The following is a 25,984-nucleotide window of genomic DNA, read 5'->3' as shown; positions in this document are numbered from 1 at the left end:
TTGATGAACACTACCCTTAAAAGTAATGTGATGCTTTCCTCTATTTCTAGCTATTGTGGATGATGAAAGGCTCTCTGCAGAGGAGATGGATGAGAGGAGGAGGCAGAACATTGCTTATGAATATCTGTGCCATCTAGAGGAAGCCAAAAGGTAAGATCCCAATGCAGTCTATCTGTGTACCTTCTCCTGGATAAACTTTGGGATACTATACTTTTTAAAAAATGTTTTATTACTTATTTTGGGGGGGGGGGACAGAGAGAAAGGAAACAGAGGATCTGACATGGGCTCTGTGCCGACAGCAGAGGGTCCGATGTAGGGCTTGAACTCAGGAACCGTGAAATCATGACCTGAGCCAAAGGCAGACGCTCAACCAACTGAGCCACCCAGGTGCCCCTGGGATACATACTTTTAACAATTCATTTGCAGTCTTACTGGTAGCAGTGTAAGTGGAGAAGAACCACCTGTCTTTTTGTAAATGGTCAGGCGGAATTGAGAAAAAGTTGCTGCCACAGCCAGGGTCAAGGCCCTAGGAGGGAGGCAACTATTTCTTTTTCTTGCTTACGTTCTCCCAGGAAATCTCTGGGCCAATTGCAGATTATTTCAAATTCCTCATCTCACTGATTTGAAAGTGAGGGCACAGCAAAGACTTAAATCAACTTCTTTTTTTTTAAGTTTTTAATTTTAATTCCAGTTTTGTTAACATACAGTTAGTTTCAGGTGTGCAGTATAGTGATTGAACAGTTCTATACATTACTCAGTGCTCATCATGATGAGTGTACTTGAACTTCCTTTTTCCCAGAGCTTCCTCAGATATTTTTGTCACCCCAAACCCCAGTAATTATAAATACTGTATAGGACAGTATCATTTTGAACTGAAGTCCATCAGTCACTAAGCTTGAGAGTAGGTTTATGACTGCAATCTCCATTTAAACATTGGGTTCTCTGAGGAGAAAGTGAAGATAAACTAATTTGCCCTTAGGCCTCTGTATCAGAGGAACCACAAGAACTTTGTCCTGTGCTGGGTGAATACTCCAATGCCCATATGCCGTGAATTAGATTCTGATTTAGTGCTTTGTGCTGTGATTGAGTAACAGTATCATTCCTTGGACAGATGGTATGTTCTAGCTTTGTTAAGTATATAGAAATAAACATTGGGGTAATGGTCGTTGGTGTTAATGATCTCTAATCACTGTTAAATAGCTGTCTACAGAGCTGGAGGAATGAAGCTTTTTATCAAGTGCTGTGTGGAAGAGAATTCAGTGACACATGAACTAATTTGGCCTCAGAATCACTTGAAAGGGGATTTCTTAGGGTTGTTTAATAATTTAACAGTGTCTCGTAGCTCTAAGCTCTGAAGAATACTTTTAAAGATTCTAAAATATGTGAAGTTGACAGGTGGCAGGTCACTGAAGACTCAATATCAGCCTAAGATTATTAAAAACAGGCTTTTAGTCAAGTTGTTGATAATAAAGTTAGATACGGAGAGTGGCTCATAAATATTCCAAATAAACATGCTTTCAAAGAAAAAGTTTAGGAAGAGTAACGAGAAATTTTGTCCTTACACACATGTTGAGTTCTAAATTTTTGCCTCTTACTTTTTCTAAATGAGAAGCAGTGTCCTACTGGGGAGAGGTCAGCCGACTGGATTTCCTGGTCCCAGCATTACCACTTAGGAGCTGTGTGACCTTGGCCACATTGTTTAACCTGTGGGAACTTCGGTTTGGTCTCCTCTGTAATGGGATTATAAACATGTTAGCACAGTAATGAGTTTTTGTTGTGTCATAAAATAAAATGCGTAAATTAGGGGCGTCGGGGTGACTCAGTCGGTTAAGTGTCCGGCATCAGTTCAGGTCATGATCTCGCGGTTCATGAGTTCAAGCCCTACAGTGGGCTCTTCACTGACGGTGTGCAGCCTGCTTGGGATTCTGTCTCTCTCCCTCACTCTCTGCCCTTCTCCCACTTGCATTCTGTCTCTCTCAAAAAAAAAAAAAAAAAAAATCTAGGAGTTTCTAATGTACAGCTAGATTTAAATACCACTTTAAAAAATGCGTGAATTAAAAAAAAAAAATAAAAAGGATGTTAGTGCCACCTGCCCTACCTCATGATTCCCACCCCTGCCCCTGCTCTAAAAATCACCTAAAATATAAAAGGCAAGTGTTCTGTAAACTTAATAGTGCCAGTTAGGTGTATGGTGATAAGTATAGTTTTCTCCTGAATGTATTGAATGTATCAATACAGCTTGACAGCTTGTCACAGTGTTTTCAAACCTTTGTAGTTGAATTTTGTTTTAGAGAAGTCAGAGTAACAATTAGCCCAGGTTTTTTGAAGAAAGTTTCCTAAGAATAGTTTCATTGAAAGAAAAGACTATGAAATATACAACTTTTCCTCTAAGGTGACTTTATTTATTTTACAAGAAGAGATTAGGTGTAATATGTATTTATGAATCTTATTAACATCTGAACATTTTTGGTGACTTTTAGGGAACCTGATTTTTGGAAGTGGAGTCTGTAAAAATGTGGCCGTTAATAGATACATATTAATATGTGAGCTATGATTTCAGAAAGCATAGTACACAGAATTCTGATGGTCCTAAACTCAAGAAATAAATGAAAGGGTGAATTAGTCTCTGTCCAAAAAATTCAGAGGGTTTGGTACATGATTCTTTTACAATGCTAATGCCTTAGGAATTTGTCATACTGGGTTTATTATAGTGCATGCATGTGCAGGTGTTCATGTGAGTATGGTTGGCTTAAAATACTGAGTTTCTACTAACTGGTAAACTTAGAATGTGTAAGCTTAGCCAGGATCTGTCTCTAGTTCAGCTCAGAACTGATTGGGTGTACTTAAACTAAAAATGTGTAGGTTCTGTTGTTGTGCCTCTTTTTGGTTCCAGAGGTAAGAACTGGAAGGATGTGTTTGTATGTTCTTTTAATTCAGAATTTTTGAAAACTCAAAATTGTAATAGTCTGTTACATCTTTAACTTTGGCTTTATTAATTTCAAGATTTGTGATAATTAATAATAAACCATTTAAAAGCTACATCATTCAGAGGAGATATCACTACTAACAGAAATAAAAAGGGTGATGTACTACTATGCCAACAAATATATGTAGGATAACCTAAATGAAATGGACAAATACCTAGAAAGACATAAACTATCAAAACTGACTCAAAAATAAATTAACAATCAGAATAGACTTAGAACAAGTAAAAAGGTAAAGTTAGTAAGCAAAAAATTGCCTGCTTTTCAAAAAACATGTAAGAGGAGGGAACACTTCGCAACCCATTCTACTAAGACCCATTTTTTCTTTGATACCAAAAGCAGACAAAGATACCTCAAAAAAATGATAGACCTACATGCCTTATGAGTACAAATAAAAAAATCCTCAACAAAATACTAGCAAACCAAGTCCAGCAACATAAAGTATCATATACCGCTAAGTGGGATTTATCCCGGGAATGCAAGTTTAGTGTAATTCAAAAATCGATCAAGACATTTTAATGGGAAAAACATCTTTCAACAAATAATCTTGGGCAACTGGAAATAGTCAAGCATAAAAATGAATTTGGATCCCTATCCCATGCATAATCTAATCTAAATGTGAGAACCACAACTACAAAACTCCTAAAAGAAAACAGGTATAAATATATGTGATTTGGGGGTAAGTAATGGTGACATTTCACCAAATAAGATACACATGCACCAGAACAGGACAGGGGGTTTAACATCAGTTGTTAGGGAAATGCAAAGCAAAACCACAGTGAGATACTACCTCACACTGGAATAGTTAGAATAGAAAAGACCAACAATATCAAGTGTTTGCAAGGATGAGGGAAGGTGCTTGTTGAATTACAAAATGGAGCAGCTACTTTTTATAACATTCTAGGGTCGCCTAGGTGGTTCAGTTTGTTGAGTGTCTACTCTTAATTTTGGCTCAGGTTATGATGCTAGGGTCATGGGATCAAGCCCCCTATCGGGTTCTGCACTGAGCATGGAGCCCGTTTAAGATGCTCTCTCTCCCTCTGCCCCTCTCCCCCACTTGCACACACTCTGTAAAATAACATTTCAAAAAATGTAAAACATTCTGGCAGCTACTTAAAAAAATTAAATACGGAATTACCATATGACCCAACAATTCCACTACCAGATATATACCAAAGAAACCTGAAAACCTGTGTGCATGCAGAAAACCTGCACACAAATGGTCATTGAAGTATTACTCATGGGAGCAAAAAGTGGAAACAACCCAAATGTCCATCTACTGATGAGTAAATGAAATGCGATATATCCCTACCATGAAATACTGTTCATCTATAAAAAATGATATTAGCAAATCACATTCAACAGTGTATAAAAAGTACTGTATAAATCACAACCAAGTGAGATTTATCCCAGGTATGCAAAGCTTGTTTCATATTTGAAAATCATTTAATGTGATCTATCACATCAACAGGCTAAGTAAGAAAAATTACATGATATGTCACTGTATCAGTGCAGAAAAGGCACTTAACAAAATCCAAACTTATTCAAGAAAAAAATTCTTAGTTAACTAGGAATCAAGGGGGGAAACACCCTCAGTTTGAGAAAGACAGTGAACAAAAAACATGCTAAAAGCAAACATCATATTTAATGGTGAGAAATTCCAAGCTTTCCCATTAAGATACAAGGCAAAGACCTTCCTTGTCACCACTCCTTTTTCAACTTTGAACTGGAAGTTCTAGTTAATATAATTAAAAAAAGAATATATAGATTGAAAAGGAAGAAACAAAACTGGGTTTATTCATAGATGACATGATTGACTATTTGAAAACTCTAAGAATTTTTTAAAAATTGGAACTAATAAGCAATTATAGCAAGATACAAGATTATATGTAAAAGTCTATTGCTTTCCTATATGTCAGCAATGAACAAGTGGAATTTGAAATTAAGAACACAGTTCCATTTACATTAGCACTCAAATGAATTATTTAGGTATAAATTTAATAAAATCACAATCTATATGAGGAAAACTATAAAACTTTGATGAACTAGAAGAAAGAACTAAATAAGTGGATAGATATTCCATATTCATGGATAGGAAAGACAGTATTGCTAAAATGTCACTTTTTCCCAACTTGATCTATAGATTCAATGCAGTGTCAGTCAAAATCTCAAGTTATTTTTTGCATATTGACAACCTGATTCTAAAGTTTATACTGAGAAGCCAAAGACCTAGGGGCACCTGGGTGGCTCAGTTGGTTAAGCATCTGACTTCGGCTCAGGTCATGATCTCATGGCTCATGAGTTTGAGCCCTGCATTGGGCTCTGTGCTGACAGTTCAGAGCCTGGAGCCTGCTTCAGATTCTGTGCCCCTCTCTTGCTCTGTCCCTTCCCCACTTGGGTTCATTCTCTCTCTCTCCCTTCCTCCCTTCCTCTCTCTCTCTCTCATAAATAAGCATTAAAAAATGTTTAAAGGGGCGCCTGGGTGGCGCAGTCGGTTAAGCGTCCGACTTCAGCCAGGTCATGATCTCACGGTCCGTGAGTTCGAGCCCCGCGTCGGGCTCTGGGCTGATGGCTCAGAGCCTGGAGCCTGCTTCCGATTCTGTGTCTCCCTCTCTTTCTGCCCCTCCCCTGTTCATGCTCTGTCTCTCTCTGTCCCAAAAATAAATAAACGTTGAAAAAAAAAATTTTTTAAAAAAATAAAAATAAAAAATGTTTAAAAAAAAAGAAAAAGACCTAGAATTGCCAACACAGTATTGAAGGAGAACAAAGTTGGAGGACTGACACTACCAGACTTCAAATTTAATACAAAGTTGCAGTGATCAAGAGAGTGGCATTGGTGAAACATTAGGCACATAGATCAGTGAAGGAGAATAGAGAACCCAGAAATACACCCTAAAAGTATAGTTAATTGACCTTTGACAAAGGAGCAAACCAATACAATGGAGCAAAGATGGCCTTTTCACCAAATGGTGCTGAAACTGAACATGTAAAAAGTGAATCTAGACCTTACACATTGTACTTGTCACAAAGTATACCATTATACCCTTCACAAAAAAATACCTCACATGCATCACACCTACCAATAAAAAGAAAAACTGTGAAACTTTTAAAAGATAACACAGGGGAGGGTGTGCTTGGGTGGTTCAGTCATTTAAGTGTCAGACTCTTGATTTCGGCTTAGGTCATGATTTCCCAATCAGTGGGATCAAATCCCACATCAGGCTCTGTGCTGACAGTGCAAAGCCTGCTTGGGATTCTCTGTCACTCTCTTTCTGCCTTTGTCTCTCTTTCTTTCTCTTCAAATAAACATTAAAAAAAAGATAACAAAGGAGAAAACTTAGATGAAATTCAGTATAGCAGTGACTTTTAAGATAGAGCACCAATGGCATGAAAGAAAAAAAGTGAGTAAGCTGGATTTCATTAAAACTAAAACTTTCTGCTTCACAAAAGACAGTGTCAAGAGGATGAGAAGACAGTCCACAGGCTGGTATAAAATATTGGTAAAAGACCTGTCTGATACAGAACTGCTATATAAGATATTTAAAAACTCTTAAAACTTCAACAATAAGAAAACAACTAGGTTAAAGAATAGGCCAAAAACCTTAACAGACACATCTCTGAAGAAAATACACAGATGGCAAATAAGCATAGGAAAAGATGCTCCACGTCATGTGTCATCAAGGAAGTGCAAAATAAAATAAGATACCACTGTACAATTATCAGAATGGTCAAAATATGAAACACTGGCAACACCAAATGCTGTGAGGGTTTGGAGCAACCGGAACTCTCATTGCTCATGGAAATGCAAAGTGGTATAGTCACTTGCAGTTTGTTAAAAAACCAAGCATACTCTTATCATGCTTTCCAGCAGTTGTGCTCTTATTATTTAACTGATGGAGTGAAGTCTTAGGTCCACACAAAAAACTTGTGTATGGATGTCAAAAGACTTTTTTAATAATAGGCAAAAAGTTGGATGTGACTGTGATGTCCTTCAGTAGGTGAATGAATAAATACCCTGTGGCATATCCAGACAGTGGAATATTATTCTTTGCTAAAAAAAATGAGCTATCAAGCCATGAAAAGATGTACAGGAACCTTAAATGCATACAGCAAAGAAAAGCCAATCTGAAAAGGCTACATCCTATACGATTCCAACTATGACTTTCTAGCAAAGGCAAAACTATGGAGACAGTAAAAATATCAGCAGTTGGGAACGGAGGATGAATAGATAGAGCACAGAGAGTTTTTAGTGTAGTGAAAATACTCTGTATGACACCACAGTGATAAATGTCATTATACATTTGTCCAAAGCCAACAGTGAACCATTATGTAAACTGTGGAATTTGGATGATTATGATAGGGTCATCAGTTATAGCAAATGTAGGTTCGTGTAGGCTAATCAATTATAACTGATGTTCTGGCTCAGTTGGCTGAGCGTGCAACTCTTAATCTTGGGGTTGTAAGTTGGAGTCCCATGTTGGGTGAAGAGATTACTAAAAAGAAAACCTTTCAAAAAAGTGAATTAATATACTGATACAGACTTCAACCTGAGTGGATGCTGAAAATATACTGAGGGAAGGAAGGCAGACACAAAAAGCCACTTATTATATAATTCCATATATATGAAGTGTCCAGAAAAGGCCAGTCCATGGAGACAGATGGTAGACCATTGGCTGCCTAGGCCTGGGAGAATAGAGGGGATGGAGAGTGACTGATTATTGTATAGTTATTGTAGGAACAAAAGTGTTCTAAAATTGATTGTGGCGATGGTTGCATAACTCTGTACTGAAAATCACTCAATTGCAGACTTTAAAGGGGTAAATGTATGGTATATAAGCTGTACCTTATTAAAGCCGTTACAAAGAAAAGTTCCTTTGACCAGACTAACTTGGAGAAGTGCTTAGTAAACCTGTTAAATAAGATTAAGCGGTATTCAGTAGATAAAATGAGCATAGAATGTATGCCTAAGATACATGGGTTCTAAACACTGTTGATTTTATAGTTTCTTGAGCACCCACCATGCTTAAACTGGTGCGGTAGGGTCACTTTGGGGGATGGAGATCAGGCAACTAATAATGTGCTCAAAGAAACTGTTCAGTTAATGCTTTTACTCATGAGTTTAAAATTCTGTCCTTCACTTACATTTGCTCTTTTGATCTCTCTGTATGTGTGTGCGGGAGTATCTCCCTGTTTCCAGCTCATCATTCTCCTAAATATCTCTTCTATGTTCACCTCTCTATCCCACCATGAACCTCCTGAAGCCTTCTGACTTCTCTTGCTAGATTACTGCAGTGCTCTCTGACTGGTTTCCTCAACCCTCTTGCCCCTTTAATCCTTTATCATCTGTATCATAGTCAAATGAATTTCTTCAAAACTCTCATCTGTTCTGGCCAACCCCGTTGAAAACCACTCAGTGTTATCGCAATTCTCATAGAATAAAGACCAGACTCTTACAAGGCCTCATGAGCTTTGTATGGTCCAGTTCTTACAGCTGCTCCAGTTTCATATTGTGCCCCCTTCCTTATTGCTCTTTTTCCAGCCACATTGACCCCTTTTCCATAGGACCTCTGCATGTGCTATTCCCTTCTCCTGTGTATCTATTCAGGCTCTACTGTCTTTAGATTTTAACTCCCTTTTTCAGGGAGTCCTTCTTTGGCATGGACCATCTAGGTCAACTACCCCTGTTATAACATGACATCATATCTGTCAGATAGTTGAATGAATTACTTAATGCTGGTATTGGCCTACTATCATTTGTTCACTAATGACGATTCGTTGTACTGTTTTCTGTGTGTTTTAGTTTGCCTGGAGGTAACAAGTAGGATGTGAATTAGATTCGTGGTGGACAAGATTCTACATGGTGTGCCAGGACTGCCAGCCTAAAGTAAAATTTAGTCTTTGTCTCAGTGGAAAATTCTATGTTGTAGTTAGATGGTACAAGTTCTTCCTGCCATTTATGTGACACAGTGGGTTATGAAGCTGGGAACCCGAGACAGTTTGATACCACAGGGAAGTAGAAGTGACCCAGAGAAGGGCATAGAGTATTTTTCAGTGAATGAATAAATGACTGAATGAACGAAGAGCGGAAGAGATAACCTGTATTATTAAGACGACTTGTGGCTAAAATTATTGCTCATAGCTGATAAAATTACAACATCTGGGCATATGGACTTACTAATTAAGTCTCAAAATACTAATATTAATGACCAGGGAAAATATGAAAGGCATGGTTTTAAGACCAAAAAAGATAGTTGCTTTATAAAGTGGCTCTTGGGGCGCCTGGGTGGCTCAGTCGGTTGGGCGTCCAACTTCGGCTCAGGTCATGATCTCACGGTCCGTGAGTTCGAGCCCCGCGTCGGGCTCTGTGCTGACAGCTCAGAGCCTGGAACCCGTTTCAGATTCTGTGTCTCCCTCTCTCTCTGCCCTTCCCTTGTTCATGCTCTGTCTCTCTCTGTCTCAAAAATAAATAAACGTTAAAAAAAAAATTAAAAAAAATAAAGTGGCTCTTGACCCTGTGTTTATCCACAGGCTAACAGGTTTACATGACGTCACAAAGAGCCAATCATAATTCTCTTGGGAGTACACATAACTATGTGTACTAGTTATCCATGACTGTGTAATTAATTACTCTAAAACTTAGCAGCTTAAAACAAAGGACACTTATCTCACAGCTTTTCAAAGTCAGGAATCTGATTCTAGTTTAACTGAGTCCTGTGGCATTCAGTCTGTCATAAAGCTTCAGTCCTCCTAGGGTCCAAGCAGAACAGATCTTCCAAGCTCGGTCATGGTGTTGGCAGGATTCAGTTCCTGACGGACGTTTGGACTGAGGACCCCATTCCCTCGTTGCTGTTTGCCACAGGCTTCCCTCAGCTCCTTGACATATGGGCCTCTCTGTGGGCAGCTCCCAATATGGTAGCTGGCTTTCCTCAGTGAGCAAACAAGAAAGGGCCAGTAAGTTGGAAGCCAGAGCCCTTTTGTAACCCATTCTCAGAAGTGCTGTCCCATAGTTTGCTGTATTCCAGTTATTAGAATCAAGTTAGTAAATCCAGCATGTGTTTCAAGGGGAGAAGATTCTAGAAAGGCATGAATTCTAGAAGGCAGGAATCACCAGGGTGATTACAAGCTGCCTTCTACAGGGTATATATATATCCTTTTGCAATTGACCCCAGAAAAGAGGGCAGGATCCTCTTTATTAATGTCAGAGACCAGATCAGAAATTGGATGGTGTCTTGGTGTAAATGATTGTGGTATTAAGGTTATTTATGCCTGGATAGTTTAAAAATATATTTTTTTTGAAATTTATTTATTTGAGAGGGAGAGACTGTGTGTGCATGTGTGCAAGGGAAGGACAGAGAGAGAGGAGAGAGAAACCCAAGCAGGTTCTATGCTGTCAGACGTTTCACTGAATGAGCTACCAGGTGCCCCTATAGTCTTGAGTTGTGAACTATTTGGGACTAAGCTTTTCATTCCTCTGCCATTTTAAATAATACTAAATGGGCTTTTAAATTTTCTTTTCAGGTGGGCCCGGGAGACTGTCTTGATCATTTCTTTGCTGTAGGGATTTTGCTGAAATGGGACCGTTCGGACAAGTCTGCTACTCCTATGGGCTTTGAAAATCTCTCTCTGATGCCAGAAATCCCACCCTTTAAATTAAAGGAGTTAATTTCCTAAAAAATAATTTCTTCTGCTGAGTAGATTTCACATTAACTTCTGCAAAATATCTTGGAATAATGAAAATAATTCCCTTTTAAGAACTTCATTTCTTTAGTTTTGTAGGGCAACTGTGAAAAAAATCTAAGATGGAGAGTTCTCTTTGGGAAAGTCTGGATCGAGGAAGGGAAATCAGACTAGAGCTATTAGGAAGAGCAGGGAATGGGAGGGGGCATGTTGGCAAGAGAAGGAGAGGGAATTTGCAAATTATAGTTGAGCAAATAGTTATGAATGGGGCTGCTGTTGTATGTTTCCCAAGGAAGTTCCTGATATATTTCTTTTTTAAGGAAGGGGAAAACACTACAAATCTCCCGGCATGCTTACTTTTTCTGTCCTACCTCGGAAAGTAAACAGAGCAAAAAAGCCTTCCCTTGGTGATGGGCTTGTTTAGAAATATTATCTTCAAAGAGCTCTTTATGTGAGCCAAGCTGTTCTTTGTATTAGTGACTCCGAGGCAGTTTCATATGTGCTCTGGAAAAGAAACAAAAACACGGTGTGATTCCTTTTGTGTCAGTGCTTACAACTCAAACACCAAAAAGATAGCTCATTGATTAGATCAGGTTCTGGCCTTACCTAGTAGAGAGGTAGAGAATCATACTTGAAAGGAGAAATGCTTCAAATGTTTAAGCAAGTGAGGGCCATGAATATGGGTTTGCTTAACCCTGAATATTTGTGATTTCTTTAAGAAAAAGAATCTTATGACTGGGGAGTGCTTTAGAGAATCCATTGGATTTCTTCTACAGGCTTGGACCTCACTGTCTGTTTTCCTAAAGATGCTGCCTATGGCTTGCTCATAAGCGATGCTAATAGAAACTAGGAATCTGGAAGGAAATATCTTCCTTGGTCATCAACCTATTAAGGGACATGTTGTTGCTCTCTACAAAATGTTAATCAAATATTAAGGAATTCTTAATTGCATTTTCAAAACATAAATAGTTTTTATTCTTCTATGGCGATTCTGCATTTTCCCCTTCCTCCTTGTTCTCTCTCTGGCTCTGACACCCCTCTGTGTCCCAGGGAACAAGAAAGTGTGGGGTCGCTCCATGCAGTGGCTGACAGGCTGGTGGGGCAAGGGGCACAGCTGAGTCGAGAGCAGGGACCCTTTTCAGGGTCTGGCTCCTGGGTAAGGGGAGGGCCTGCCTTCCAGGAGTGCCCTGTTTGGATTTGCTTACCAGTCAGCTTGCTTTGAGAGCCATATGCCACAGGTCGAGGACCTTTTTGACATCCTGGGGCTTGTCCCCCTAAGGTACATATCCACAGTAGGGAGGCAGAGTAACCTCCGAGGAGAACTAGTCATCAGGGTTAGCCATCAGGGGATAACCACAGACAAGAGGATAAGATGAGACGTGGTCTTGTTTTTTTTTTTTTTTAACAGAAAGAGTACATAACAGGTGGGGGGTGGGGGGAGAGAGAGAGAAAGAGAAACATTCTTGAGCAGTCTTCACACTTAGCACAGAGCCCAGCACAGGACTTGATCCCATGACTCTTGGATCACGACCTGAGCACAGGCTAAAAACGGCTGAGCCACCCAGGCACCCCAAGAGGTGCTCTTGACGGGGTGTCCCCATGGCAGGCAGCCCAGCCTTCCAGGGCATGCTGCTTGCAGCTAGGTCCTCGGAGGAAATGTTGATGCTGAGGTCCAGCTGTGTGGTAACCAGGGATGGTGCTGTGGAGCTGCAGTAGAAGGGACAGTTGTTAAGGACATAAAGGGAGAAGCCATACAGTTTCACAGGGAACTATGTTTGAGGGACAGAGGAGGGTGGGGAGTCAGATGTGTTGGGGAGGATCCAGGCATCACTAACCTGACTCAGACACACACGTTGTATGGTCTCCATCAGGCAAGCCTGGGGTTGGAACACATAGTTGAGAGACTTCTTTAGTTTCACATATTTTGTGTCCTAGCCTTGGGGATGTATTGGGCGGATGCCAGTCAGGTGTGAGCCCACAAATCAAAGCTTAACTTTTTAGCGTGCCGGTATTTTTAAATACAAATAATCAATATCAATCCTCTCTAGCCAAAGAGAAATTGAGCAACTGATATTTGATCCCAAAGTTTATATTAGTCTTTCAAGCTCTTTGAAGTTGGAGAGCTGGGAGAGGTTAGGAATTTTCCATGATCTCAAACATACTTTACTCCAAGGGTTACCAAGTGAGTGTCTACTCACCAGACACACACAGTGCCCAAAGCATTCAACTTACACAGGGTTATTCCCATCTTATAGATGGAAAAAACAAGTCCTGGAAAAACCCAAGGAATTTTTCCAAGGTCACAGCCAACAGACAGAAAAATAATATTCCAACCCAGCTCCTTCTGATTTCATAGCCAATTGCTTAAAAACTAACACAGTCTCTTTTCCTTCTTTTTTTTTCCTTGTGTTACTTGCTTTTTTTTTTTTAATTTTTATTTTTTAAAATTTACATCCAGATTAGCATATACTGCAACAATGATTTCAGGAGTAGATTTCTTAGTGCCCCGTACCCATTTAGCCCATCCCTCCTCCCACAACCCTTCCCATAACCCTCAGTTTGTTCTCCATATTTATGAGTGTCTTATGCTTTGTCCCCCTGTTTTTATATTATTTTTTGTGTCCCTTCCCTTATGTTCATCTGTTTTGTCTCTTAAAGTCCTCATATGTGTGAAGTCATATGATGTTTGTCTTTCTCTGACTAATTTCACTTAGCATAATACCCTCCAGTTCCATCCTAGTAGTTGCAAATGGCAAGATTTCATTCTTTTTGACTGCTGAGTAATACTCCATTGTATGTATGTATGTGTGTATATATATATATATATATATATATATATATATATATATATATATATATATACATACCATATCTTCTTTATCCATTCATCCTTCAATGGACATTTGGGCTCTTTCCATACTTTGGCTATTGTTGATAGTGCAGCTATAAACATGGGGGTGCCTGTGCCCCTTTTATCCTGTGGATAAATGCCTATTAGTGCAGTTGCTGGGTCGTAGGGTAGTTCTGTTTTTAGTTTTTTGAGGAACCTCCATACTGTTTTCCAGAGTGGCTGCACCAGCTTGCATTCCCATCTTTTCCTTATTTCTTAATGTACTTTAGTCATGTCATTATTTTTTTTTTATTTAAATTCAAGTTAGTTAACATATAGTGTAGTATTGGTTTCAAGAGTAGAGTTTAGTGATTCATCCCTTGCGTATGATACCCAGTGCTCATCCCAGCAAGTGCTCTCCTTAATTTCCATCACCCATTTAGCCCATCACCCCACCCACCTCCCCTCCGCAACTCTCATTGGTGGTCCTGGCTTTTAGGTTCTAGATAGACTAGCTTTGTTCTAGGTCTCGATCAGTTTTCACTGCTTGAGCTTTGGTGGAATTAGCACAATATGACCATCCATTGTCTTTCTTGATTTTCTTTCCCTTTTTTTTCAATCTTTTCTGTTGCTTACTTGCTTGTTTCTGTTTTCTTTTGCTTTGTTTTAAAGATTTATTTACTTAAAAAAATTTTTTTTACATTTATTCATTTTTGAGAGACAGATAGAGTGTGAGTGGGGAGGGGCAGAGAGAGAGAGGGAGACACAGAATCCGAAGCAGGCTTCAGGCTCTGAGCTGTCAGCACAGAGCCCGATTCAGGGCTCAAACCCACAAACCACATGATCATGACCTGAGCTGAAGTCGGACACTCAACCGACTGAGCCACCCAGGCGCCCCAAGATTTATTTATCTTTTTAGAGTGTGAGAGTGAGTGGGAAATGGGCAGAGGGAGGGAGGGGGAGAGAGAGAGAGAGAGAGAAAGAGAGGGAAGGGGAGAGAGAGAATCATAAGCAAGCTCTGTGCATAGCCCAGAGCCTGACACGGTGCTCCATCCCACAACCCTGGGATGTGACCTAAGCCAAAAGCAAGAGTCAGACACTCAACTGACTGAGCCACCCAGGCGCCCATGTTTCTGTTTTCTTTTAACTAGTACGTATAGTAGTTCTGGGAAGAATTTACCTTGTATTCACCCTCCCTTTCTTGTCTCTTGTCTGTCTGTTTTCTCGTAGCCTTCTTGAAGTTTTAGTAGGAATTTGCACTTTTCAGTGATGTAGACTTTATTTCCTTTTGGTGCACCTTTGTTCTTGGTTGGGTCTAGATTCTGCATTCAACCTATCAATTGCCTTTTGGGTTCTGCCACAACTAAAACTGGCTTGAAAGAATGCTGTGCCTTGTGGTTGAAACATCAAAAGGGTACAAATAGCAAATACCGCTGAGGTCTCTTCCTTCCTGTAGGAACCTCCCCACCAGATGCTGCCTCATACTGTGATGCTTATAATTCATAAAACAGTGTCATTATTTGAGGCCTTAGGGGAATTCTAAGGAGGGCTGGTGGGGGAAAACAATTGTAGAAAGTTCTACAGTGATTTTTTCCATATCTTTCATTTGTAGAATGTAGAATAGTCTGCCATTGCTTTTTTTGGTGTGAACAGTTTTGTTATCTTCTAGCTGAGTGCAAATCTCCATATGTATATGGGGACATTGAGTGTCAGAGAATTTCATCAATTCACCAACCCATGATGGAGTTACTGGGAGATTTGGGATTAGGATAAAGTCTCCTGGCTGTTTGACAACTGCTCTTTTGTCCCATGATTCCAAGTCCTGTTGATTAGAAAAAGCATTAGTAGAAGGCTCAATGGTGAAAATACACAATAATAAATATATTTAATTTAGGCTGTTGAATAAATTCAGTTCAAGTTCTCTCTTAGCTATGTACTGAATTCATAGCATACTTTTTTGTCATTTATCTTCTATTTTTCCTGTGAAACTTGAACCTGTTTAGGTGCTAGAACAGGAATTCACGAATTGAGTTCCAGTTATTTCCATACTCTCCTCATTTAGTCTCAATTGGCTCAGATGGTCCTTGACTTTTTTTCCTTTCAAATAATATATAATACAGAAGTTCCTTGCTCAAGGATTTCACAGGGCAAAAGCTGAGGCAGCTACATCATCTAAGTGAGAAAGTGACTTTGGACAGTGAAGCTCAGATTCAGTTACCTACTGCATCGGGATCCCAGGGGCACTTGTGCAAATACAGGCTTCTCAGGTTCACTCCAGACCCTAAAAGTCCATCTCTAGGAAGTGGAGCTCTGGCGTCTGCATTTCAACAAATGGCTCAGGTAAATGTTCATGCTCAGTGAAGTTTGAGAATCACTCTCTCAAGAAAGAAGAGACCAGCATGTATCTCAACAGCTCTGGCTTTCCCATCCCAGCTAAGATGAACACAGATACCCCTTGCTGTGTGACCAGAGTGGGAGAGGAAGAGTATTGAGGGTGTCCTGTGCTGTCGTGAGAATGATGGAGGAATGAAAACAGCTTCTGTAGAAAAAGTGATAGTACATCAGCCAGGGTTGGGTACAAAGCCTGGGCAGTTTTTAGAACTTTGGTTGGCTCTTGAGTTTTTCTCATGGGGCCAGTCAGCATGTTCATGTGAATTTTGCCAACAAAATGAGAGGACATGAGTGGGGCAACTGGGTTCAGGGATTGGCATGTTGGCTCTGAGAAAGTCAAAGGAACAGGAACCGCTGGGTGAGCATCGTTGACATTGGATGGCCTTGAGGTCCCATCTTGGTAAGGAAGCTCATGAAGCCAGGATGAAGTGGGTACAGGGAGAGTCAAGAACTGCCTATTATGATGTGGATGAAGGGGAAGACTTGTAAGAATGACAAGTGGAGAAGTGGGTAAATGAAAAGCTCTAGAGATTTGGAAGCCTAGATATTAAAGGTGAAGTATTTCCGGATAGTTCAGGTCCAAGATGGGGCCTTTGTGTAGCTCAAGTGGAATGGAGGAGAAACCTTTTGATGAAGGAGGGAGTCTTCCAGCTGTGCTTTGGGTTTTCCCAAGGGCCCCCACCTTCTTGAAGCCGCCAAGCAGAGATGAGCATGGGAGGAACACAGTGATTGTGGCAAGAAAAAATCTTGGAGGTCAGGAGATGAGTGATGAGGTTAGGAAGTGAAACAGATGTGAGGTGGAGGCAGAGGTCTTGGAATAGAGGTGTTAGGGCCTGGCCTGGGCAAAAGTCAGTTCAGCTGTAATGGTGATAAATAACCCTTTCTTCCCTGGTTCTGTGAGTTAAGGAAATTTGGGAAGCAAGCATCCCTGGTTTGTGGGAAGTAGTATCACAAAGGAAAAGTCAGAATACCATTAAGACAAGCAGGTGGGGAAAGTGTAAACAAAAAGTTGAGAATATAAGAGTATTACATTTTTAAAACAGGTCAAGAGTTCCAGAGGCACATCAGAAGGAATTAGTAGAGGGGCGTCTGGGTGGCTCAGTGGGTTAAATGTCCTGACTTCGGCCCAGGTCATGATCTCTCAGTTTGTGAGTTCAAGCTCCACGTTAGGCTCTGTGCTGACAGCTTGGAGCCTGGAACCTGCTTCGGATTCTGTGTCTCTCTCTCTCTCTGCCCCTCCCCCACTCATGTTTCTCTCTCTCTCTCTCTCTCTCTCTCTCTCTCTCTTTCTCTTTCTCTGTCAAAAATAAATAAACTTTAAAAAAAAGCTTAAGAAGGAATTAGTAGATTGAGGGTATGTGTGGGAAGACTGCTCAGTAGGACTCAGTGAGACAGATGAATGTATCCAAAAGTGTGCTTAAGGGTCAGCCCTTGTTTCAGACCTTCGTAGGAGACTAAAACCACTGCAAAAACAAGGTTAGATTGATTTGACAATGGGCAGGCTCATTAGAGATCTTAAGTTACTACTTCATTACTAATTCGTTACTGTGACATACACTTGAAGCGAGTAACTTTAAAATCTTGTGACCCAGAGTAAAACAGGCTTATATCATGCCCCCAGCTAGCCGTGTGATGATGTGTGCATGTGTGTCTAACTAAACAACAAAGATTCACAAAGCAACACTTCACCTTTAATACCTACAACACGCCCTGACATTTACTGCTCTGTCCTAATTCATTTTCTCCGAAAATGCTGGTCGTGACCCATTGATTCATGACGGATGCAGGGTTCAGCCTGCTGCTGAACAGGCATGCATCTGCTATCTTAAGCCTCTGTGGTAATACTAGGCGCTGTTCCCTGGGCATCCTGTGGATGAAGAATATTCATTTGCTTTTGTTGATCATAATGAGAGCTTATTGTATGATCAGGAAGAAGCCAGAAAGTCATGTTTAATCAAGGCTTTCGTACTTAAAATCTTTACTGGCTCTACACCACCTACAGGACCGAACTGTACCTCCTTGTGTGTGTACCTCACACAAAGGGCCGCAATTGTCTTACCCTTATGATGACTTTCTGTGGTTAATCATTCCCTCTTTGTCCTTTTCCCACTGCACTTACTACAGTTTATGATAATTCTTAGTACATGTTGGCCTTTCCTAGCTATCAAGGAGCTCCTTAAAGTAGACCTTCTTCTCTCAGTACCTCCAGTGACTCACACACAACCTGGCACAGAATGCATGTGGGTTGGTTTGGCTGAGCAAGTGCAGTGATCTCCGAAGTCCTGCCTGCAGTTTCTTTTCCAGTGTGGCCTAGAGGGACCCTGTGAGGGGCACCAGTTCTCTCCATTCAATAGTTCTTGCTGATCACGGGTGATTTTCACTTCTGAATTGTGTGGGTCACTTTGGGGGACACAGATCAGCCAACTGCTTTGACATTTTATTGTGGAAATGGTGGTCCCAAAATGGTAGTACTCACATTCCATATATATTCTGTTACCCACGATATTCAGTGGTACCCGTGTCATGCCTCTCACAGTTTTGGATAGTGTAGGACTGGGTACTGTTCACTTTTCTACTTTTTTAAAAATTTTTTAAAAGTATTTATTTTGAGAGAATGCAAGTGGGGGAGGGGCAGAGAGGGAGAGAAAGAGAATCCCAAGCAGGCTCCACGCTGGCGGAGGGCTCAAACTCACAAACCCCAAGATCATGACCTGATCTGAAGTCAGACGCTTGACTGACTGAGCCACCCAGGTGCCCCATCTTTCCATTTTAGTGTGGCACTTTGGTGGCTGCTCTGTGTCTATGGCCTAATGGGATAGGAATTCTAAAGGACCTCTATGTAGATAGAACTGCCCACCCCTGATGATGCATTTTGCACAATAAGTTGAAATAGGCTTTTTGTGGATCAGAACTGCCTACGGTCTAACATGTATCAATAAGATATATTTAAGGATGGATTAGCAAAGGTTCAGCAGACTTAAATGATAAATGCAGATGCACAGAAGTCCAGTGGCTAAGTCAGACAAAAATAAATTCATTTATGTGATATAGACCTGTGTGTGTGTGTATGTGTATGTGTGTGTCTTTTGAGAAACACACAAAAACGGTAGATGGCATATTATTTTCTTGTTCCTATTATGCCTCCCAGGCTGGATATAGACAGAACAAAGGGAAAGTAGGCTCGGTTGGGGATGGGGGGAGGGGGTCACGCAGGAGTGACCTGGTTTCTAGTAGCCACATGAACAAATCAACAGAAACAAGTGCAGGTAATTTTAATAAATTCTATTTACTCAAGTGTATCCTTTAAAATATCCTTTCAATATATAATCATTGTATAAAACTATTGAGATGTGATACTGTCTTTTCTCCTCCAGCACAACTAAATTCAGATTAGCTGCGCTTGAAGTGTTTAATAGCCAAGGGACTAGGGGTGACCACATAGGTCAGCACAGGCCCTACATGCTTGATGCTTTAGTCTATGCGGGGGCCTCTCAGGAACCTCTGACCATGCCAAGCAAACATGAGAAAAGGCACAGAGATAGATGTGTGTTGTGTACATTGGAAGCAAAGTAAACCTTTAAGAGAAGAGAAATGGAGAATTCACCGGTGAGGTGAACTTGAGTTTTTCTTCTCTCTTAATTTCCAGCCCACATTCACATTTAGAACAGAAATGAACTTGCCAAGATTCTTAAGGAAATAGTAAGTGATAGGCAGTGCCTTCCCCTTTTCTACTTCACTGTGTTCAGGGGTGAGTGGATGATACCCCTGCGTCTTTGCAGAAGAGGTGGTGTTGGAGGGCTGGGGATTACATCCAGTTCATCCTCTGCCTCTGATGGTTTCTCGCTTCACTCATGCAGTTCAGCAACCAAAATGGACGCTGATAAGGTGGTGATCAGGAAGTCACCTACCGACCAGCAGCCAAATGCATGTCGTCAAATCCACGTCGCTTTTACCTTTTTCTCTTCCTTAATAAAGGTCTAATTAATGATGGACTATGACAACATTGGCCATCTTATCTTGAGGCATAATGGAGTTAAATTAAGACGTATCTACAATGCTTGATTTTTACAAAGGTGATGATGGAAAGAGAGGAGGTGGATAGTACAGACATGGGAAGGAAGTTGGCCCAATATCGACATTTTAATTCCCGGGACTAAAAACAAAAGTGTCTACTGTTTTATAAAGGCCAAGAAGGATGCTTTTTCTACCTAGGCAGACATTCTCTAAATTTTATTCATAGGACAGTCCCTTGTGTAAAGCTGCAGAAACAATAGAAAATACAGCTTCTTTGTTATCAGAGAAGCATTATCTAAATAAAATTAGCAGATTCAATGTTCTGATTTGGCCTTGACTGAAAGTCAGGTGCAGAGGCGACATGCTGATTTTGTTGTTCTTAGCGAACGAACTATAGTTGATTTCTTTTCCCTAGTTCTGGCTGCGTTACTATTTGAGTGACCTTGAGCAAAGCACAATGTCATTGTCTCAGCCTTCTTAGTTATTAGACATGTCCAGGAATACTTTTCACACCTCCCTCCTTAACGTTACCTTGTGATAAGCAGGCTGAGAGTTGAGTAGTACACTGGTGTATATTATAAAAAGTTGAAACATGAGATAAAATGCCTCTTAAACTCCACTGTTGATTAGAAAAACATTTTCAGTGGTCGGAACAGCTGCGAATCAGGCATCCCACCTTAATTAGAGTCAAAGAATGTGTGCCTTCAGCTGCTTTTTATTGATTCTGTTTGCACATTTACTTCCTGTATAGCAGAAATACAGGTGGAGTAGGTTTACACAGGGAAGAATGAGCACGTCTGAACAACCCAGAAGGGGAATCTTCTTTCTGTAAACAGTATATTCAGTACCAGATACAGGCCCCTCTTTCATAGCATGAGGAGACTAGGAAATTGCTTTTTAAGCCGGGAAACACACACATGGATTAATGATACCTTTCCATGGTAGAGCATCCATTGAGGAAAAACTTTGACCAATGTTGGCATAGAAAATCCAGCTTGTCAATGTAACTCTTACTGAATAGGTCACCATCTCTTGTAGGCAGAAAAATAGGGTGGTTAATAAACCACCCTTTGTCCTCTCACCTTGAGCAGGCCTGGAAGTCAGTCCCTGGCTGTTAGAGGTGACTTGGGCAGCAGGCAAATTGGATTTCTTTGAGGCAGGTGCAGACAGCACTACAGGACAGCACGTTTTCTGAAATAAACCTGAAATCAAGCTCATTTGGGCTCACCTCAGCAACCCTGCTACCTTACAAGTTGAGAGTACACTTGTTCTCCCCAAGTTCCATTCTTACTTGTGTCCCCTTAGGCTCAACCCGACGCCTCTTCTCTCTACCCCTGCCCCCACCCAACCAGTCAGGCACAGCTGAGAGTTTGGGTGGAGGACTCCTGATAGACAACTCCTTAGCTGCTCCAAGGCCTGCGAGGAGTTGCCACAGAATGGGCAAAAATCAAAGCTTTTCCTTCCTTCTGTGAAACCTTCTACAATTATTAAATTAGTAGGGGGCTGCAGTGTGGGTATCAGGGAGAGGCCTGCCTGACTTTGGGATATGAGGAGTGCAAGTTTTTTGAGGGTAGAGGCTATCATTGATGATAGTTTCTTCTGTTGCTCTGCAGGACATGTTTTCCAGCAGGTTCTTTTAAAAGGTGTGGTCGCTAAAGTGACTTCCAGTGTGGGCCCCAGATGGTCCATTGGATGGGCCCTGATTTAAAACCTAAATTTAAGTTAAGCCCAAAAGAGCAAACTGAAACTTCAAAGAACCCAAAATACAGCATGTAATTTTATGTGCTATAAAGGCTTATGGGGGTGCTTCGCCCAAGTGCCAACATCATCTTTGGTTTATAGGAATAATCTAGTCCAGCTGTCATTACAGATGTGGGAGGGGCAGGTTGTGACAGGTGGCTCTAGAAACCCTGTCAGATGGGGAGGAGTGTCTAGAATGCCAACTGGCTTCTGTCCATCTTCTAGATGTTCCCCTTCCCAAACCTGAGTGCTGCATTCTCATTTCTTTCTGGGTTGTTCCCCAGTCTCGCTGGTAGACATCAGAATATGGAGTGAGCTCTCCTCTCCACCTTGTGAAGCAGTGGCTCAATGCATCAGGCTCATCAAGTGTTTTTAATTCTTTAAAGTGTTTTCTCCATCTCTGCTTTCCTTTTAGCATCGCAAGGTTAGGGATGCTAATGGGCAGAAGCAAGACAACTGATTGTCAGAGCTCAGAGCAGAATCCAGTTCTCTGGATGATCATGCTTCCTCTGTAACTATCTTTGTGTGGAATGTTCTGAATCTTTTGATATGTCAAGATTGATTAAATAACACGGAGACATGTACAGCAAAACACTGTTTGCAATAGCTTTGAAATACTGTTACATTAGCGGTAGGTTCTGACGGACGTGTGGTAAGGAAAGAATTTTTCTTTGCTACCTTTTAACTGCAATAGGGAATAAACAAATCTGAGTTTTCCTTGTTTCGTTTTGTTTTAGTGAAAACTACCTCGTTTTGCATTTGCGTGGGTGTTCTTAAAGTCCTACTGTTTGGCATTTTTATAGAAATGACTTTCTGTGTAATACAGGCACCCATTGGGAGTCAAAAATCCATGTGGTCGTACGAAAAAGGTCCAATCTGGGCATAAGAGCAGGCTGGGCATATAGTGTCTCCTGATCCTCCCTAACTGGTGCTTCATGTGCTTTGTGCCCTGGGCGAGGCTCCAGTGAGAAAACAGGTGGATGCTATCAGGCACAGCCTGGTCTCTTTTGCTTCTGGAAGGGAGTGGGAGTTGATCTTTTCTGTGTTTTAGATACTTGACATACTTCAAGTACATTTTAACCTTGAGTCTTAATTTTGAGTTTCTCACAGATTTTCAGTGACTTCCGCAGGAAACATACTTTTACTGTTTTAATATTTGGTAGCATAATGTTTTTGTTGAACACTTAGTCCTTGATGTTTAGATTCACCTTTTTCTCCTTGTAAAAAAAATCCTACCAAGGCCAAATTATCTAGAGTCGCTATGGTAACTTTGGAGAAATTGAGAAAGCATGCTAATGCAAAGACCAATATGCTTGACTGCATTTAAAATGTGGAGGAAGAATAGCTTTGGTGTAAACATAAGCTGAATCTTCCTGGAAAGAGTTGAAAAGGACTAAAAGATTGGTGGCTTGAATAGCTTTTCATGGTAATTTTAGCCATCATTTTTGTTACTAATGACTTGAGCATCTTTTATTCCACATGTTGGAGTTTCCTTGCTCTAGCCATCTTTTGAAAAAAATAAAATATTTAAGTTTATTTATTTTGAGAGAGACAGAGACAGTGCAAGTGGGAGAAGGGCAGAGAAAGAGGGAGAGAGAGAGAATCCCAAATAGGCTCCGTGTTGCCAGCGTAGAGCCTGACATGGGGCTTCAACACATGAAACCGCGAGATCTTGACCTGAGCCAAAACCAAGAGTCAGACACTTAACCGACTGAGCCACCCAGGCACTCCTGAAAAAAATAAATCTTAATTGGTTACAACCTGTACAAGAATAGTATCAGTTTAGATTGATCTGCAAGACAGTGATTTAAAATTTTGCCCAATTTGTTTCCCTCTTCCCCCCAGTATGATTTTATCCATAGAAGATTAGCTTCTAATTTTAGTTATAATTCAGTCTTACATTAATATACTGCTTTATGTTGAAATCAACTCATATTTCCCCCTGAAATACAAATTTCATCAGTTTCAGCCCCTCTGGCACAACTATGAGCATATTAGATGCTTCTGTTTGTCTTTGACTAAGTATTATTGAACACCTATCAATTAATTAGGGAGAAGTTTCCTAAATATTTTCCTGGATCCTTTGCCAACTATCTGGAATTTTGATGTATTATTGGTCTTGGCAGCACAAAAGAGTATTACAATTCGATTAAAAAAAAAAAAAACAGACATTCTCTTAGATTGAGTGATATCACATGCTCAAAAGTGACAACCATTTAAAGGAAGGTGGTGACAGATTTGAATGTTGTATAAAAGATGACTGAATTTAAACTTTCTCCAGAATAATACACTATTTTGCCCCTGTTGCCACTCTTGATTACTTTTCCGTCTCATACCTGTCCCAAGCACAATTTTCCACCTGTCAGGTTGGTAATCATTTAACCTCTAAACTCGCTGGAATATAAGATGTTTAATTTTTTTAGTTACTAGCATTTATCTTAACTGAGTGCTTCTCCATGCCAAATGCAGTTCTCGGCTCTGTGAACACAGTAGTGCTATTTTTACTCCGTGTGATGTGTATGTGTGCGCATTGGTATTTAGTATTGTCAGCTTGAAGGCTGAGAGTTTGTATCACTCTAAGACAAAAGTATTGCTTTTTAATATCCTTTATTGAGGTGGTTGTTGGCTTAGATACGGGTATGTAAATCTGAAATTGAGGATGTTGTAAACTGGCTGCTGAAGGAGTAGAAGGGTTAGGCTCCTTCATGTGGCAGTTTCTGTCCTCCCACTTGGCCATCGCAACCCCAGCCCTGGTGGAGGGGGGTGGGGGAGGGGGCACGTGGAGTTCTAGGGCAGCTGGGTGCACCTTCCTGTGATGGGGTTGGAGAGTGGAGGGCGAGGTCTTTTCTTTCTGTCGTGTCAAAATAATCTCATGTTCTTAAGCAGTACTTGATAGGAGATTGCAGACCAGCCAAAGGGGAAATTGGGCAAAAATCCTGATCTCCTTCTCTGTAATTTTGTTAAGGTAAGCCAAGAGATCAAGAAGCAGCTTAAAATGGATCAGGTGAGGAGGACATTTTTAGAATAATGGACATTATGCAGATACAGTAGTATGTACCTGTGATGGCTGGACATACAGAAGCTATTTTGGCTACGAAGTATGGTCATTATTCTGAGTAGCATCATGCTCATCTAAAATCTAGAGTACTGCCTCAACCTGGCTGTGCCACCTTGCCCCGGGCTGGATGTTGGGGCTTTGCTGTAAACAACACAGGTGGCCCACACTTGTGGCTCTCGCAATAAACAATTGACCAGGTTATTTCATTGATGGGAAGGTTGAGGGTGCTAAGTTCGCATATGGCAGGGAGACCTAAACTAGTCAGAAGACGAACAAGAATAGTAAGCTTTCATTAAAAAGTATGTGTTTCTGAAATCAAACTACTAGTTGGTGGTTTAAAAGTCAATAATTGTAAGGTTTAAGTACAGAGGATATCTGCTAGCCTGTAAGATACTCATTAGTAACCCACTGACATGCATAGTTAGTCTCCCTTACAGCTGGCTTCCTTATAAAGGAAAGACAAAGTCTGGTTATTTGTAATAATTGGGGGTTGTAAGAAGCCTTATGGTTCATTTATTCCTAAGAGAACCTTGCGAGGTAATACAACTGATTCTTGAATTATTTTATGTTATTAAAAGAGAGATCACTTCCCCACCATTGGTTTATATGCCTAATTTTGTTCGCTGTTAAAGTATTACCAATCCAGCCTCCTGATATCAAATAGGTCGATTGAAATAACAGTCAGCTGGATGTACAGACATAAGAGTTGTCTTCTGCTATTCCTGGGTGTTCACCTTTGCTTGGTGGCTGATCTATAAAGTAAGCATAAAATTTGCCCCTAGAGGTATTGAGAAGGTAAAGGAAGAATTTGGGGAAAATGTGGGTCAGTGATGAGAATAAGTTTACAATCAGTTCCTAAGTTGCACTGTGTATCTGTTAGGTGAATTTGACTTTTAACTGTTAAAAAAATTTTTTTTTGATTAACAGTTCTAAATGATCGTATGAGTATGCAGTTGACTGAGGAATGGCTTCTAAAGATATTAGGTCCAAAATCCTGGAACTTATAAATGTTAACTTATTCAGAAAGAAAGTCTCCACAGATGTGATTAAGGATCTTGACATGGGAGAGTTTCCTGGACAATCTGGGTGGGCCACAACTGCAATCCTAAGTATCCTATAAGGAAAACAAGAAAGGCAGCCATCTACACAGGAGGGAACTTGAGTGATGTGGTCACAGTAAGCTTAGGTACTCATAGTTCCCTCTTTTTTTTTTTTTTTTAAGGAATTAAATTTCTTGGCTTCTAGCTGTCATTTCAGGATTGTTCGCCATGTATGTGGGCACAGAATGGG

General features: G+C 40.5%; 1 protein-coding gene across 2 annotated transcripts in view; it reads left to right on the top strand.

Annotated features, from left to right (window-relative positions):
* The window catches only part of IQGAP2 (IQ motif containing GTPase activating protein 2), a 295,320-nt gene that overhangs the window by 49,843 nt on the left and 219,493 nt on the right, over positions 1–25,984 (top strand). For both annotated transcript variants that reach the window (XM_025923857.2, XM_086698507.1), the window contains one exon: positions 51–150. In XM_025923857.2, coding sequence (XP_025779642.2) covers positions 51–150 — 100 coding nt within the window. Of the gene's footprint in view, positions 1–50; positions 151–25,984 lie in introns of those variants that run through there.

This window comes from Puma concolor, chromosome A1 (assembly GCF_028749965.1).
Source record: "Puma concolor isolate L17-30 chromosome A1, mPumCon1.1.hap2, whole genome shotgun sequence".
NCBI lineage: Eukaryota > Metazoa > Chordata > Mammalia > Carnivora > Felidae > Puma > Puma concolor.
This window is presented reverse-complemented; position numbering and strand designations above follow the sequence as displayed.